We start from the raw sequence: 18,917 nt of genomic DNA on the forward strand, positions 1-18,917 counted from the left end.
AAACCAGAGTGGAACTCCAGCACCTGGTCGAAATTTAGACTGCAGAGAGTACTAAGAAATAACGTGGCAGGTTATGTTATAAATGTGCCAGATGTGCTGATATAGCAGTTCTTATTTAAAATGCAGAGTGCGGCTAAAGTGAAGTAGTATAGCACACCATTTGTACAGATGGCACTTTCTACATCCGTAGACAAATTCATTTTTATTGCGCCAACATATTCTTCAGCACTTTACAATTTATGAGAGTATATATATAATCAATATCAGACAATACAGAATAACACGTAATTCAACAATTTAAACAAAAGAAGGTAAAAACCGCCTTCAACGTATAGTCTAGCCTTCTTTACAATAAATAAAGGTATTCAAGTAGAGCTGCATGAACCAGTCATCAGCCAGCAGCTGTATTTGTCCAGATACCAAGTGCTACTGAATCCATGAAAGTGAAGGGAACAGATGATGAGTAAAATTTTCTAAAGAAACCCCCAGAGCATTAAGCAGAGAGGGACATGACTTTGGGAGGAGTGGATCTTTAACTCCTGCAGCTTTGTTTGTACAGCTGTGTAGACTTTGAGCAGGAGTGATTCTTCTTTAAGAGGAAGGACAGGAAACATCACCTGCACTCCCGCCCTATTATAATCACTGACCTACAGCGCTTTATTTAACTATTACCTGTATAATGATGAATTCTTTATTGTATTTGTTGAATTGGCCATTGCATATCTTGTACCATGTCCAATTTTATCATGGCTATAAAGAGTTAACATTAGCAGTAACCTTCTAAGCCCAAGGGAAGGGCAATACTTCAGCCATTGATCCTTAGAGGTTTCCTCCCGAGAGGTTTTTTCCTCTCCTGAGTGCTGTAGGATGACTCTTTGTGAGTCAGAGGTTTGCCAAGTTTAGTCCCCTTAATGCTTTTACAGGGGAATCTACTTTACAAGTTTATCAAAGTAAAATAGGTGTTTAATTAAAACAAAATGGCTAAAAGATGTATTATGTGGCTTGAAATTTAGATCTAATCACAGTTTTGCAGTTTAAGAGTCAGGCAGAAGTTGCAGACAAGTTAAGGTGGTCTCATTTTAACTAATAGAGGATGTAAAACCTCATGGTGATGAACAGGCTTGGCTTTGGTGGCTAGTCTGAAGGATGTTGTAATGGTAACATCAGTCAGGGGCAGACACAGTGTTTAAGCACCGGAGTCAGAATAATAGGGTCATTGGTCCCCTGAAAGTTTACTTGCTCTGTTTGAATGTCAAGCCAGTGTATTCCACCCCTTTATGGCTGTTTGTCTTGGGGCTGTATGTCAGACAGCTAGGGATATCACAGTACATGTGAATCTCAATGTACTAGCACTTCACCTGATTTCGACTGTGATTATTTTAATCCTGTGATTTAAATAAAGTTGTGGCCATTTTGACAACTAATAATATGCTTTGTGTATTAATTCCAGTGTCTAGGTTTACTTTAGCTATGGTTGTTTTAATGTGGAGTGGGAATTGTCCCATATCCAGAAGTCATGGAGAACAGTGAACAGTAAGATTAGTGAGGCAAGCTGATAGGTCTGTCTAAAGAGATGTGTTTTCAGAGCACTAATCAATCTGTGGATTCTGGGAATTAACCAGGTTGACTGGGGATGTGCATTCCACAGAACCTTGGAAACTGGAGACTGGAGTTTAGATTACAGAGGATGTTAAGCTTAGGGCATTAACAGAATGGAGAGCACGTATATGGTGATAGACAGAGATGAGGGAGGCGATATATGGTAGTACAAAACGATGGAGAGCTTTGTGGATGAATGTGACAAGTTTATATTGTACTCTGAAGTGCAAGGTCATACAATGCAATGACTGGCACAGGGTGGATGCATCAGTGTAGTGGCTGGACAGGAATATAATGTTGGCAGCTCCATACAGTATAGTGTAAAGAGTCTAGAGTTTAGTAAGAAGGAACCGATTAGTAGCGAGTTGCAGTAGTCCAGATGAGAATGATTAAGAATGGGAGTGTGAATTCTGGTGGTGTTTTTAAGGAACAGGTGGTGGATGTGGGGATATAAGGAAAGATCTGAGTCAAATATAAACACAGACAGCTTAGGAGTTCTGGTAAACCGACACACAGAAATGGAACTATATAATGTAGGTAGGTTAGTAGAGGGATGAGATATGAGAATTTCAGTTTTGGAGAGATTCAGTCTTACATAGAAAGTGGAGATAATGTTATTTCACTGGTATTTTGTAGTAATGTGAGGGTCATGTTAGAAGATATGTATAAGTTTGTGTTAGAGATGGTATTGAAAACCAAATCTATTGATGGCTTGTCCAATAGATGAATTGTATAGAGAAAAGAGGCGATCTGATGTTTATTATGTGCCAGGGTCTTTATAGAGGTAAAAAAAAAAACCTCAGAATCCAGAGCATAATAAGGGACAATAACCCCTTATAGACATATTACATGTTAGCATACTGGTGTACTGGTACATCATATTACGGCTCCCTGATATCTTTCCCAGCAGATGATGGATCATTTAATCAGCCATCATGTGCCTTTAACAGCCACAGATGGAACAGATTGTTAACCTGTTAAATGCCGCTGTCAATCTCTGACAGCAGCATTTAGCATGCCAGCGGGAGGGGCGACATTACATGCACCCATCAGTGGGCTGTGATGTAATTGCATGGCACCGAATAGTTTCTATGATAGCTGAAGATCTGCTGACAACTCCTGTCCTTGTAATGATGATTCTCCAGTGAAAGCCAGACTTTATCTGGCGTTCAAAGGAGATCATGATTTTCACTATAAATAGCTTAAAGTCCCAGAACGGTACTATTAAATACAGTATAAAGTTAACAAAAATGTTTTTAAAAATATGAAAAAAAATACTCAAGGATCAAATTGTTCCCCATTAAAAATAAAACAATAATAATAATAATAATAATAATAATAATAAAAAATACACATATTTGGTATCGCTACATTTGTAAAAGAACCGATCTATCAAAATATAAAATAAATTATTCCAATTTGTAAACGGCATAATAAGAAAAAATCAAATGTCAGAAATGCAATAAAATGCAATAATATCTTAAATAGTTTCAGTAAAAATGTCAGCTGAGGGCGCAAAAAATAAGCCCTCAAGCACCAATATATCCTGGAAATTGAAAGTGTTATGTGTCTCGGAAAATGGCAACATAAGCAAAAAATTCAGAATTTTTTTTCACCACTTGAATAAAAAAAACCTATGTATGTTTGCTATCTGCACAATTATACTGACCTGGAGAATCATATTGCCAGGTCAGTTCTGTCATACAGTGAACATGGTAAATGAAAAACCCCCCAAAAATTGTGAAATTGCACTTTTTTGCAATATCAACGCACCTGGATTTTTTTCCTGCTTTCCTGTGCATTACATGCTAAAATGAATGATGTCATTCAAAAGTACAACTTGTCCCGCAAAAAGCAAGCTGATTATGTGGATGGAGAAATAAAAAAGTTATCGCTGTTGGCAGAAGGGGAGGAAAAAACAAAAACGAAAAAACACAGAATGGCTCGGCCATAAAGGGATTCAATTTGCACAGAATAACTACTTTGTAATTTGAATTTCCATTTTAAAAACTGCACGAATAGGGTAATTCGAATCTTGCCTGATTCATTCATCTCTACTTGCAATGATACAAAATGTAAAAATTAATCAGATCTTGCAATAGATGCAGAACTTGCTTTAAGTCATCTGTGATCATTGCACCTTTAATTCCTATTGTAAGTCAAATAATGTCATCAAGTAATTGAACTATAAAAGATATCTCATTGAATCAATGGCTTAGACAGAATGTTATACGATATTAAATGATCTGTAATTAGAAAATTTTTATATTAATGATGTACTGTACTTTATAGCTTTAGTCGGAGGTCGGCATTGCATTAGAAGTTCAGCTGCGCACTTTCAAAGTTGGTTTAAATCTATATCTCCAGAACAGCATATAATTTCATTGAACAAAGCTGTAATAATGCTGGAGAGTGCTTGCCAGTTATACGATAGGTAAAATTGATTTGTACCAAGTTGTTCAAGTGCATAGGCATTGTTGGACAAGTGTGAATCATTATCATTAGCAAAGAAAAATTACATACTAAGCTAAAATTAGTGTAACTCAATAAGATAACTTGCCATTCAGCTGTTTGGTGGCACAGAATTGATGCGATAATATAGAGTTAAATAGCAATGAATTAATGTAGCACCGCTGAGTTCGAAGACAATGTAATGATTAACCACTCTGGAAGTAGGTGACATTGAATGAACACCCTGGAATTAGGAAATCCTAAAATATTTCATCAATGCATCTTATCTGACACCAGATTATTTCTTTTCATTAAATGCACTCCTTAAAAATGTGTTATTCTGGCCCAGGTACAGAGGAGAAATGCTTGTTATCTGACTTAACCTGCAAAATTACTGAATAGCATCAAAGAAATTTAACTGCGTTTTTTAGAATAACCCCTTAAGTGATCACCGAGTATTCTCCCCTTAGGCTGTATTTACACGTTGGGTCCAAAAGTGCAGGTTCTTTGTTACAGCAGTTACAGTAGTTAGTTTGTTGCAGTAGTTACTACAGTTACAGTAGTTACAATAGTTGCAAAAATGCATTGTTTGGCTATGATTTTCCACGATGGCAAAAAATGTTGCCACTTTGCCACAAACATATGCCAAAAATCACAACTTTGTCGCAACGTCAAACTTTAGCCTTCAGATACAATAATTCAACTGTAACCTGTGAGGCCACCTGGCTGCAAATGTGCTACAGCACCACAAGAAAAAATATGGCGTTGCTCATCAATATACCATCAGAGAGGATGTCCACTCTGATGAAATTTTAAAGGCTGTAGCCAACCAGTGGCCCCTGATTGGCTGTAGCTGTCCTGTGACACAACAATGTCACGTGACCTACCAGGAATAGTAATGCTGACATCACTGGAATGGCGTTGCACTGGAATGACATTGCTCTAGAAAATGAGTATACATTGTTTTTATATGAATTATTTTAATTTAATTTTCATTCATGACTCCACAATTTCATGATTTTTTTTGTCGAATTCAAGCTGATTTTTGAATCGATTTGTTCATCTCTAGTCTTTCAGTTGTTCATCTCTAGTTGCAGCTATTTAACCAGTGCATGCAAAAGATCAGATCAATTGGTCATTAGTTTCTCGAGTTCCCACGATAAGATGTTAAAATTAATTAGTAAAGCTACAAAAAAATATCCAAATAGCCCTAGACTAAATGAAGTTTCTAAAGCTACATAGATTCATATAATATGCACATGTTGCTTCCTTAGAACATCCTTGCATCCTAGATTATTACAAATGCTTAGGACACGCCAAGAAGATACAGATACAATCATATAACTGGTTGAGTTGAAGACTAGCACTGCCTGTGGGTTTTAATTTAAAAGACACACATACATTAAACTAACACACTAATGAGGGTAGATAAGAAAATCAAATTGATGGATGTCTCTAGGGGAAAAGAACTTTATCATTGTCTAATTCTGCACTTCACTTTGGGTTTTCTATTATCACTGAAGTGGATGTAATTGAACATCTCATGTAAGTAAATACATGAATTGGGTGAAGAAAATATTTAGTCAAAATATGCTTAACGCACAATGCAACTATTAAAAAACATTTAACCAATAATTTTTTGTTAAACACTCTAGGACCAATTCAAGAGACAGATTTTGACATGTTTTTGGCGCAAAACTGTTTGAAACATACTAAAAGTTTCAGCTGAGCTCGGTCGCAAGGGGGCAACCAATTCATCAAAATTTACATCACAAGAATAGAATAAATTATAAAATAAATATACTCCAGTCCCTGTTTGCCATATTTTCTTCTTACGGTGGTGCACGGCACCTGAAAAGACGCACCAGTTTTATCAACAGACGCACACCTCGTTGTTGAGTAGACTTCTGCATGAGTTTATACCCAATTAGGAATACAATAAAGAGCAAGATTTTATTTTTAATATTGGAAAGCTACGAGCTGACATTTATTCAATAAGGATGTTGGATCAGTGCCTTCACATGGCCTTTGCCCAAAAAAATCGTACTTGCAGGCATGGTGGTGACCTGACATATTTTTTTATATGGTTAGTAGTGTTTACTTCATTAAAGAAAGATAGTAAAAATTGTCTCTCGGTTGATCAAAAGGATTTATTTAATATATTGAATCCTGCCATGCTTTGTTTAGCTTTGTTCCTGCTGACATCTTACATCAGGGCACAGTTGGAAGACTCCCATTAACATTACATTGTGCCCACGGTCAGGATATATTTATCCAACAATATGTGTTACATGCAGCTTTTAGCTTTTCAAAATGAAGTCTGACACTCTAAAGTCTGCGACGTGGTTATGAAGTCCATTTGCCCTGATATGGTATATGTTGTACTTTTAATAAAAAAAAATGAAGGCCACAGTAAATAGCACTGACTGTCTTCTTTAGAGAAGGATCTTCTTCAGAGAAGGAGATAACTATTTAGTCTTTATAAGAATATGAAAAAAATATGATTATTCCCTGAGCTATTGACATGCGCTATCATACATCAATATTTCTTAAAGGGTTTTTTAAAAAAAAAACATTTCCATAGGTGAATAATGTATGATCCCTGGAAATTTTCTACTGGGACCTTTAGTGATTGGAAACTGGGTTGCGAAAGCCCCATGTAAGAGTGGAGCACTACTGCCACCCATGCCCACCACTCTATTCACTTCTGCGAATCAAATTGAATAGCTATTTCTGATTCATATGGGGAAGAAGGAACTTTTGGGTTTGCACCATGTCTATTTATGTTTCCTATAGCCATAGACACATAATAGAGAACCTGATTACTCCAGCTTTATCCAAATAGTCTTAAACGGAATCTGTCAGCAATATTTCATATCCCAAAATACTTATATGTGCATGTACTTCTTTCAAATACAAAAAAAGCTATAGGTTTGCATGGCCAGTCTGTTCCTCTGTTACTGAGAAATCAACATTTGAAGTGATATGCAAATCAGGCTGAAGAGCTAGTTGTAGATCTGAAGCCTCTGTCACTCCAGCTCTATTCCCTACCTAGTGCTGCCTCCTGCTGCTTCTATGCTGTGTGACTTCAGGTGAAAGAGTTGTCAGTCAAGCAGGATGAGGTAGGGGAATAGAGCTGGTGTGACAAAGGCTTCAGATCTACAAATAATTATTTAGCCTCATTTACACATAAAATTAAATTCTGATTTCTCAGTACTGGAGGAAGGGACTAACCATATAAATAGGTTACTGGAATTGACTTTAAAAGAGCTACATAAACAATTTGGGATGTGAAATTCTGCTGGCAGATTCCCTTTAACATTTAAAGATTTGTATACAGTCACATCTCAGAGGAACCTTTCAATGGAAGCTTAAAACAATGGCTATCTGTCTGCATCCTGTTAATCAGAATTCCATTTTTTCTATCACATCTTGTTTTATTTATGCTTTATATTCTTTCCCAAAGATATATTTTGATTTAAAATTACATGAGATAGAAATCACATTTCCTTCATCCAGGAAAATATTAGTATAGCCTAGATTGTGTTTGTTGGATTGTTTTCTTTGAGCAGTCTTATTGCTTGAGCCCTAAATGAGATTGAAATATCTGTACACGGTGCAGCTTTGAACTTACGAAAATTCAAGTTAGACACATGTGGGCAGATTCTAGGGTTGTAGAATAATATTCATCGTATAACCATATAGACACAAATAGCTTTGCTCCTTATTCAGAGATGTGTGGTTAGATTAATGATCATAGCAGAGATCTGGTCGCACAAGGACTTTACACCATTAAAGATCCTACAATAATTATACATATTCTGAGCATATTCTGCACTTAAATGGCCATAAAATCCCATTGGACATGAGGTTTGAGTGTCAGATTCAATCAAATTATTTTACAAATGTGTCATAACCACAAATGGAGTAATAATACAGACAATGTGAAGAGCACAGTGCAAACAAATAGTCTATTATTCTCAAGTCAATGAAAATTGTAAGACAGAATTGGTAAAAATAATCTGTCATGCTAAACTTCACTTTAAGGAATTGATATTCCTTTTCCTTCCCAGCTAATAAAAGGGGGATTCTCACTGAATACCAAGGCAAAAAGAAGGATATACACTGAAACAATCCATTACCTAAAGCAATCAAATTGAAAGGTTCTAAAGCTATATTTCTTTTAAATTTCTTAGGAGTTTTCATTTTCATGAAATAATAATTTTTAAAGGGATAGTCTAACAGTTTCTGAATCTCTATGTTCCCTCCAGTGAAATAGCGACACTCATATTCACCTCCGGTGCCACCACCAATGTTGGCACTGGCTTTCCCAACACTAATGTGACATTATTGTGTCATGCAATCCCTGTGGTCAATCAGCAGTGGCTTCACTCTCCTCTCTTACGGATGTAATTTATAAGCGGAGAAAGTGTGAGAGGAGCAGCAGCTAATCATTTTCAGTCATCAGCGGAGCAGTCATCTATTACTATTGTGTGAGCACTCTCTAATCACTCCCTCCCTCATTGATTGACAGCCTGCCCTGTAGTGTGTATGTGCAGAGCAGGCTGTTGATCAATATGCAGGGGACTAATTACCGAGCGTTCACTGTGTACTGAATGATGATTGTTGCAGCTCCCTGAACCACTCCATGAATAGAAGCAAGAGGCTGCAGGAAGAAAATAACTTCTTTTGCTCTCTGCAGCTGCAGTTGCAGTAAGCCTGCCAGGCATAATTTAAATTCTTTTTTACCTTCTGACTATGACTGTATCTGCAGAAAAGCTGTTTAGAGCTGACAGGTTCTCTTTAAAAAGTACAGGAATGCACTTCCATCATAATGTACGTCATTTTTGTGTCATAAATTATTATGATTTTTTTGGCAGCACTCAGCCACACCCCTTCAAAACAAAGTTCTGCACACTTTTCAAAATGATGGCACAGTTTGCCCATAATGGCCTAAAAAGTTGCAAATGATTTCAAACTATTTGGTTTTACTTCAGAATTATTGCAAAAACTGTGTTTAAATTTTTCACCTTTTCCAAAGATCTGTACTTGCTGTTAGTAAATGGAGGCACTCATTAGAATGCTCACATGGATCTAGCCCTAATCTTAACTGAATGTTTTCTATGCTAGCATTCTGTCTAGGTCAGGACATCTCAAACTTAAGCAGAGATGTAAAGATTACAGCTGTAGATGTTGCAGTACACTAAGTTTTCACTGTTTGCTTAGTGCAGTCGCTGCTCATTTAAAGTGAATGCATTTTATTGATTGTGTGTAGATTCTACTCTTTTGCAGCACTTGAGGTAGAGACGTGCAGCAGGTTCTAAATCAAATAAGAAAATGTATTTATGTTCATAATTCTTCAAACAAAAATGATTGGCCTTTCTTCCACAAAACAATGTAACATAAAGTAAACAAGTACAATTCTCAGTATCAGAGTGTAGAGCAAAGTACTGTCAGACAGTTCCTCACAACAAACTCCCAGGTCTTTTCCTCCTTCCACTCACATACCACGAATGAGGCAGCTGGACTGCCTTAAATAAGCAATTTCAAGGACTGAAACTGAAGGTACGGGAACCGCCATTCCTCCCAGCTTTAGTGGCCATTCCAAAAACCCGACCCAAAATTTGGGCCTATTAATAAAACTTCTCAGCACTATTTGTGCAGGAGCCTGTTTCTCCGGGTCTTACATCACTGAGGCTAGCCACCTTGGTGGCACATACAGTACCTCCCATCCAGGACTTGTCCAACTGAAACCTTAAAATTGTTACATCTGTACATATATGCGATAACAGAATTGACTCCTTTTGTGATTATTTGAACAGTCCTCTAGATTTAGTTTTGGCATGAAATGAGCTGGATAATTAAAATTGTGTATTACACTGACACAATGTATCGCACTGTCATATTGCTATTGATAGACTTTTCTATGTTAGCACTGCAGCTCTTTTAGGGCCTCATTCATATAAGTCTAAAGTCAACAGAACCCACCAATGTCGTCAAGATTAGCTGAAAATCTAATGCAAATGGGGACCTCCTGACTCTCCTCCAACAGATGATGTTCTAGGGAGATACAAGTCAAACAGTTTTTACATTTTAATGCCAGATCTATTCTGTTGTACCAGAGTTTAACAGGTGAAAGAACTATCTTATAATGATTTTCTCTAATCTCCTCTTTGAAAACACCTGATCGTGAGCAAAATCACCAGCTGTTGTATGTGTGCGGGCAGCTTTACTACAAGATTATTATTGTTTAACTTGCAAATTTCCTTATTTTCTCCTACCTGCTTCCCAACCTCTTCCTTCAGGTTATATTTATCTTATGTGAATGGTTAGTGTAAAATTTGGGTTTACTATTAGACTAACTAAATATTACTCTATTTCAGATTTGGGCATTTGCCATTTACAAAATGCCAAAACACAATCACTCGGGTTAATATCAGAGAGCTTATTATTGAGTGCAGCATAAAGTTCAGCTTCTTTACAAAGCTGTGATTATACTGGAATTTAATTCATCTTGACATATATGTCTATGAAATATGCAGACAAATAATATTTCATCCATGTTTGCTTTTTGCGGATAGAAAATCAAATCTGATTACGGAGTCATGTAGGCCTATGGAGAGCAGATTGCTCCCGATTGCTCACATAATAAATTCTTAATAATGCAAATACTGCCACTTTCAGCATTAAACAAACACTCCCACACAGAGGACATTTATTTGGCTAAGTCTAAAATGTTAACTCAGACTATTGGGTTAGGTCTTAATGAGAATGCAATGGACATGTAAGGAAAATATAGACTGATTAAACAGAGAATACTCAGTTCGATGTCTTATTATTTTGACAGGGGAAATAACACTAAACAGCAGGTTATTGCCAAGCCAACGTGAGTCATGGAAGGATCTCACAACTTTAAATCCTGTGGATGTCTTTGTACCCATTAGATATTTAAAAGCACTGAATTTAAAATAAATAAATGCATAAATAAAATACATTCTTTTTCCTTATATCTCACTTTCAGGAACTGATAGAGCTAAGTACTAAATTAAATGATGGGCGATGTGGGTAAATCATGAGCACTATGTGAAATTTAGCAATTATAAAATTAGCAGATGAACAATGTTCAATCTGCAATTTCCTACTTTGAAATTTTTATTCAGTTTCCATATGCAAAAAATAATCCAACATCTTGGCCTTGATTCATCAAAGTGTTTCCGACAGATTTCAAAACACTTTGGTAAGTCGCGAAAAATGTTTTGATGTTTCGTATTTTCAAACAAGTTTAGCCCAGCTGTGCCAAAATGGGCGAAGCTCGAGTAGGACGGGAGGGGAACCTGAGTGTGATGCCACAGCCCGTTTAATTCATGACAAGCTATGCCAGACATTGTGCCAGAAATCTTTTTCCAGTCCCTTACTGGAGGAGGATTCATGTTAAGGTGTGTAGGGGCACATGCTACTTTTCGAACGTGCTTGACTCCAACATGCCCCCTCATCAAGACTGTCATGAACAATGCCAATCTTAATCAGGTCCTATGTTCCTGTAGGTAATCAATATAATTATATTCAGCAAAAGTCATGCATTTAAAGGAAACTTTCAGCAATTTTATAACACTTGAACCATGGGCAGCATGAAACAAACAAAGGCTCCCTCCTTGCAGAAGGCTATGTTTTACACTTAAAGCCCCCTCTAGATTAGGTTCATGACTTGATTGATATGTTCTTCCATATTTGTGGGACAGAGCTTTCATATGAATCCATGTAGGAAGAAGCCAGTGGGAGCCACCTTGCTGACTTCTCTTCATACTTCCTGATAAGATATCTGATATGTGACACTATAGACTATATACACAGATAAGATTCTCTATGCATATGTCCTGGTCTCTCGGGAAGGGAGCCTGAACTCCTTCATTTATGAATGACTAAAAATCTATTCTATACCATTTGTCAATTAATGGCCATTCAATATGACCATGCAGTTAATAAAAGTAGGAAGTGTCTGTCTCTGATATGGCCAGCCCTGTTAATATTTTATGTATTAAAATGAAGTTAAACATTTAAAATAATGACCAAACACATTATTTATCTATTATATACATTAATCGGCTCAATGAAACTAAAATTGACTACATAAATATTTATGAGTGAATCTGCCGAAATTCAAATTTTGCAGCTTACTCAAATTTAGTCAGGAAATTTAATATTCATCAAAGTTATTCAGTGCTAATTGAATGTATCATATTATGCTCTGGGATCTCTGTAGACACCAGAGCATATCCAACATTATACTTACGTATATTGCGCCATCATATTTCACATCACCTAACAGACATTGCTATTACTATCCCCATTGGGGCTCACTAGCTAGCAGCATGTCTTTGGGGTGATAAAAAAATATGTTGCCATTCATTTGTCCCACCACTGGAGCCCACCATCTGGTTCTCGTTTTATCTTCTTCAACTTTTCCATCATCTGAACTCAGCCCTAGATGCTGTGTAGCCTTCAGACGTCATAACACTCATCAAGACATCACAAAGTTACGATGCTTATTGTCCACTGTCTGGACTCAGGCTCAGTCAAGACTATGTCTGAGGCCTGCCTTGTGTCCAGAACTGAATATAGACAACAGAAGAGCACAAGAGCTTGCACGATGGACCACATGTTATGATGTTAAAGGGGTTGTCCGGCCTTAGGCTACAAGTAAAAGTCTGCATTCACTCTATGTGACTGCAGAATTGTGAATCCTCACTTCACGTGCACTGAGTGCTGTGAGGATTCTCTGTTACAAGCGCAGGAAGCGGCAGGTGCGTGACCGCAATTATGTGATTTGCATACATGAGGTCACATGCTAACTAGATGGATATGGCCTATCTCAATGCAAGTGTACTGAGCGAGACCAGACACGTCTAGTCAGAATTTGGCCATAAGTATGCAAATTGCATTCTTGCAGTCAGATGACAGACCAATCCCAGAGCCAGCACCAGAGAATCCTCACAGTATACAGTGTGGGAAATGTGAGGATATATAAGTCTACAATCACATGGAGTGACTGCAGACTTGTAGGCTAAGGACAGACAACCCCATTAAAGGTAACCTGTCTCCAGGTTTTTCCCATGTAAAGTAAGGCCACCACCTGGACCACAATACTGGAATGCTGTAAAAATTCCAAAATCCAGGATCTGCAGATGCTAAAAAAGATCTTTCATTATAATCACAGATGGGGTGGTCTGGTCCAATGTGTGTCTCTGATCTTGATTCGGTGCCTTCTCTCTTCTTGCAATCACTGCCTTCCTTCCTATGTTTTTTGTGACACATCCACACAGTGGCCCCATCGCACTCCTGCGCAAGCGCACTTCTCTCTGCCCTGCCGAGTACAGAGCAAAGTACTGTAGTGTGATGGGGCTACTTTGTGGATGACATAAGATGCATCATCCGCACAAGGTAGGGAAGGAGACGGTGATTGCAAGAAGGGAGGAAGCGTTGGATAAGAACCAAAGATACCGAGCTGAACAGTGGCTACTTTCTGGATGACATAAGATGCATCATCCACACAAGGCAGGGAAGGAGACTGTGATTGCAAGAAGGGAGGAAGCGCTGGATAAAGACCAAAGATACCGAGCTGAACAGTGTATGTTAGTATAATAAAAACTCTTTTTTTGTATTTGCAGACTGGATTGGGGAATTTTTTACAGCATTCCAGTGTGCAGTAAAAAAGGCCCTAATGGTGGTGTCAATATTTTATATGGGATTAATCTGATGAAAGATTCCCTTTAAAAGCCTATTTGGCACCATTTTATGGCCCACTGTAATTCAACAAAGTGATGGCCACTCACCCATTTTGCTGAATTTGTACAATGCAAAAATTTCAGATCATGAAGAGTCCATATTTTTTTGTAAAATTTGAGACAAAGTCAATTTGCGTCAAACATCCCCATGCATAACACATTCCCTTTAAAATAATTCAGCACCATGGTAGATTTGATATTTTCTTTGTGTGGTTTTACTTTTAACAAAGATTAAATTTTCATGACCATTTTGATTTCTTCTTTCCAATAAACAAGATCTAATTTCTTGTTACTATAGGTAATACAGCTATAGTGTACATTGAAGTTCGAGATGAAAATGACCATGCGCCACAATTTTCAAAAAAGCTTTATCTGGGAGGAGTGTCGGAAGATGCTAGGATGTTTGCATCGGTGCTTAAAGTCAAGGTAAGAGCTGAAAATGAGAAAAAATCTCCATTGTTAAATGTGATAGAACAATTTAAATCTTTATATAAAGAAATAGCTATTTTCTCAGCATGGAACATATTAAAGACCACAGCTTGATGTTTTTTGAAATGACTTTGCTTCATGAAATAGACAATATGTATTGATTTTAAAAGAATTACATAAAGCACCGGATGCAGTGAATACAAAGCTTTTTAAGTTTCTGAAGTTATGTGGGTAGATGCCGTGTAACTAGGTATCTGCTGCATTATTATTTCTTATACACACTGGTGAGAAGGAATTATGGAAGACCTCTATGAATAGAACAATTATGTCCATCTTTGCTTGTGTGTGTCAATTTTTTTATTGTAACCCAGAGTAATATATGTATTAATACTCTAGAACAGCAGATACTATGTTGGTCAGAATGTTTAATTAAGTCTTGCCTTAATTTAATGTATTTTATTTAATGGGAAAAACTTACCTCTTAGATTGAAGGTCACCATCGCACTCATTTTTTATTCCCAAAAAATGGTTTATTGACAGAGGCTGAGCAGCAGGTGGTCCTGCTGGGCTTGGATCACTATTCTTCAGTGATCAAGTTTCGGCAATGCACACTCTCAGCAGTTTTGGGCAGTGTCTACAAGGATAGCCTTCAAAGTCAGTGATTGGCTTCAATTTTCAATATACAATCTCCATCGCATAGATTGAAGTACTCGACTTCTTGGCTAGCCAGTAAAGGCCTTAATTATGAAAGAATGATGGAATATACCCTTCCTCATCTGACCATAACCCCATAGACAACTTGTGGGCCCTTCTTAAATGGAGATTTACAGTGAAGGAAAGCAGTCCACCTCTCTGAAAAGTGTCTGGGAAGCTGTGGTTCGTGCTGCCCAAAAAGTTGGTCATTAACAGATTAAGAAACTGACAAGACTCCATGGATAGAAGGCTTATGACTTATAGAAAAGAAAGGGGGCTTTATTGTTCACTGATATGCAGTATTTTTTTATATGTCATGAATTTTTATTTTTACATTTTGAGTTGATTGGTTGGTATTAGAGATAGTGTTGAGCCACCCCCGTAGTGTTCGAGTTCGGTTCGGTTCGTCGAACACCCGTGTGTTCGCCGAACTGTTCGTCGAACTGTTCGTCGAACACCTTCGAACACCGTTAAAACCAATGGCAGGCAAACAAAAACACATAGAAACACATAGAAAACACCTTCAAAGGTGTCCAAAAGCTGACAAACTGCTCAGAAGACACAACTAACACATGGAAAAGTGACAAGTACATATAGTCATGCGAAAATAAAAGAGGTGGAGGAGTAAAAGGAGGGGGAGACACAGATATAGGCATGTCATGCCCTTCTAAAATCCAAAAAGTGAGAAGCCAACACGGCCAGTCCGCTCCTGCCCGTTCCACCTCCGTGTCGCCGGGTTTGTGCCAGAGCCGCGGTGAACCCTGATGGCCAGCCCCCCTCTCCCAATACTGGTGCCTGTCCGCTGGTGGGTCGAGCGAGCCCCCCTGTGGTGGAGGCAGCTCTAAGCTTTTTAATTTAAATTGTCTCTCTAATTTGAATGAATACACTTTAAATCAATTTACAAGGATCTATTGGAGGGCAAGTCTCATGCCAGCAGCCGCGTAATTCCAGCTCCAGTAGCGTCCACTAAAGCTGCTGCAGTTAAAAAGCTTTTATAAGGATCGAGCTCGGCTGTCCACCTCAAGGCATCCTACTACCAGTCCCAGCCCCTAAGCCTTGGGGTGCCTCCTGATGCTCTTCACTGAGTATCCCATGGTCCCGAAGCATTTCCTTTGAAAAAATTAAGTGTCTAAACTACAGGTGGTGTAGCTTGCTTAACAGCCGGGATAATCCGCTGACTAGCAGACACTGCTACTAGGCACAAAGTATTTCCTGGGCTAGATGCAGTTAAAAATTTGTAATTAGATACTCTCGTTGGATGCTGAGAAAGCATACCATAGAGTCTCCTGGCACGCCATATATGATTCTCTTAAAAAGCTTGGGGTAGGGGTCTAGGGGACCCTTTTATAGCCAAAATCATGGCCCTGTATCGCAATACGTCACCTAGGCTGAAGATAAATGAAACTGTAGCACCCTGAGGGCTCGGTTGCTACAGACGTATTGCAACTCACCCAGAGGTGTGATATCTCACTCTCAGGTAAGGATGGAATGTGGATCAGGACCCGACACCTGCATGCATTACACCACATTGCCGTGGGGCAGGGCGACCAATATGCCTCTGAGATGGGCACGACAGTCCCTGTCCCTGGCTGGAGTGGGGGGAGGGAACACTGAGGAAGGGGAACCCTGTAGTGCAGGAGCAGGGAGGAAGCAGTTCCTCTGTGCATTGAGAAGGGAGTATAAAAGGTGGGCACCATCTTAGTTCAGTGCAGAGAAGTCTGAGCAGAAGTGGCAGGGAGCAGGGGCTCTGCAGGAGCTCTGCTCCGGAGGCGGGCCTAGTAACAGAGGCCCAGGCCTGGAAGAGGGAGAAGGAAGGAAGAGGAGCGGAGAAGGCTCCAGGAACGAGGAATGAAGGGATCCCAGGGGTGCGGACGGGCGAGTCGCCACCGCACGCCCGAATCCACCTGCGTGGAGGGGTCAGGCCAAAGGGGGAGACCGGTCCCCGAACTAGTGGAGGCAGGAAACGACCCTCAGCTAGAAATCGGAGGCTCTGACATTTTATGTGGCGCAGCCCCTCGCTACACCCGCTAGGAAGGCACCACATAGGGTCAGGGAATCTGGCGCCAAGTTTACCAAGAGGAGGCCCGAGGCAGCCGGACAGAAGTGTTGGTAAGAAAGTCCAGACAAAGGACACACAAAGGGGGTCCTGTGAAGTGCTCCAAAGTTATCTGGGAGTTGTCTGAGCCCCTCACCTGGTGAGCACAGTACGACGTGGGCAGCCGTTACCTGCAGACGTGGTCTGGATAATAAGAACTGTGAGTAAAGGCCCTGGACTGCATCACTGACTCCGTGTCGTTACTGCTGCTGCCCTGCACCATCACCCCCATCCTCCGCATACACTGCCCTGAGGCTATACTCCTCCCGTGGGGAGTTATGCTACGCTCTGCTGCACCCACAACACCAGCCTCAGCGGTCTGCCCTGTAGCGGCGGTTCACTCTGACCACAATCCACGGGTGGCGTAGTCGGACATTTAAACATCAAAACCACATAAATAGTTCCGCCACTGGTTTGACCGCCCTGAGCCACGGAACCGGGTCGCCGCCACGAAGACTACAACCACCAGCATCCACCAAAAAGGGTCCGGCTCCGGGTGTCCCAAGGCCCAGGGGGTGCGTCAGAACATTTTCATCACCTTTCACAATCACCAATGGGACAAGGCAGGGATGTCCTCTGTCCCCTCTCTTATACATCCTAGTGACGGAGCACCTGCTCTCATCAATTCGCCATAACCCCAATATTAGGTTGATTGAGGTGGGAGGCACCGAGTACAAGTGCTCTCTATTTGCTGATGATGTCCTAGTATATATCACTCAATCACATATATCCATCCATGCTGTTATGGCTGAAATAGATCACTTTGTTACATGGTAAAATTTTAAAATCAATGCAGCGAAGTCTGAGGCCCTCGATGTCTCCCTCCCCAAATCCATATAGGATTCCATCCAGTCCAACTTTCCCTTTGCCTGGCCCTCACAGGGTATCAAATACTTAGGAATTCCTATTCATAGAGACCTCTCCCATCTATGTTATCTTAATTTTGGGCCCTTTATTGAACAACTCCATACAGACCACGGTTGGCAAGTTAGAACTGTAAGATTCACTACGTGAACCACTGGTGTTTTGTGGAAAAGCACATGTACACTGTGTTCCAAATTATTATGCAGAAAGTGTTGGAGTGATAAGGGAAGAATTTGTTTGTTTGTCAGTTAAACTCATTGATGGTGATGTGTGTCAGGGCTCTTTATATCACTGTAAGCAATTGCAGACACCTGTGCTAATTAGTTTGGCAGGTGTGTCCAATGAAATGCAAGACTACTTAAGAAGGCTCTCTCACATTATTAAGCAGCCTACATTTTCTGCCAAAATGGGAAAGAAAAAGGATGTGTCGGCTGCTGAGAAGCAACAAATTGTGGAGTGTTTAGGTCAAGGCATGACTACAATCAACATTGTGCGATGATCAGGATGAAGTGTCTTGGCAATCAAGAAGTATGTAGCTGATTCACAGTACACACGTGTGCGTGCTGATAAGGGCAAATTGAGGACTCTTTCCTACAGGCAATTACGTCAGGTTGAAAGAGCAGTGGCAAAAAAGCCTTGTCATAGCAGCAGACAAGTTTTTGAAGCTGCTTGTGCCTCCAACGTCCCCCGAACAACAAGATGCAGGGTCCTTCAGAGGTTTGCAGCTGTGCATACGCCATCCTGTCGACCTCCTCTATCCACTTCACACAAGCAGAAACGGCTCCAGTGGGCCAAACATTACATGAAGACTGATTTCAAAACTGTTTTGTTCACGGATGAGTGCCGTGCAGCGCTCGATGGTCCAGATGGATGGAGTGGAGGATGGCTGGTTGATGGACACCCCACGCAAACACGGCTACAGCGCCAACAAGGAGGAGGTGGAGTAATTTTTTGGGCTGGAATCATGGGGAGAGAGATTGTCGGCCCCTTTAGGATCCCTGAAG

General features: G+C 39.7%; 1 protein-coding gene across 1 annotated transcript in view; it reads left to right on the top strand.

The window, feature by feature from the left end:
- Nucleotides 1-18,917, top strand: part of PCDH15 (protocadherin related 15) — a 2,836,044-nt gene that overhangs the window by 2,408,579 nt on the left and 408,548 nt on the right. Inside the window, exon 26 of the mRNA XM_073685487.1 lies at nucleotides 14,131-14,258. Within this exon, the coding sequence (XP_073541588.1) occupies nucleotides 14,131-14,258 (128 nt within the window). The remainder of the gene's footprint in view (nucleotides 1-14,130; nucleotides 14,259-18,917) is intronic.

Source organism: Phyllobates terribilis, unplaced genomic scaffold (assembly GCF_046119375.1).
Source record: "Phyllobates terribilis strain yellow unplaced genomic scaffold, ASM4611937v1 Scaffold_5__5_contigs__length_657084704, whole genome shotgun sequence".
NCBI classification, from domain to species: domain Eukaryota; kingdom Metazoa; phylum Chordata; class Amphibia; order Anura; family Dendrobatidae; genus Phyllobates; species Phyllobates terribilis.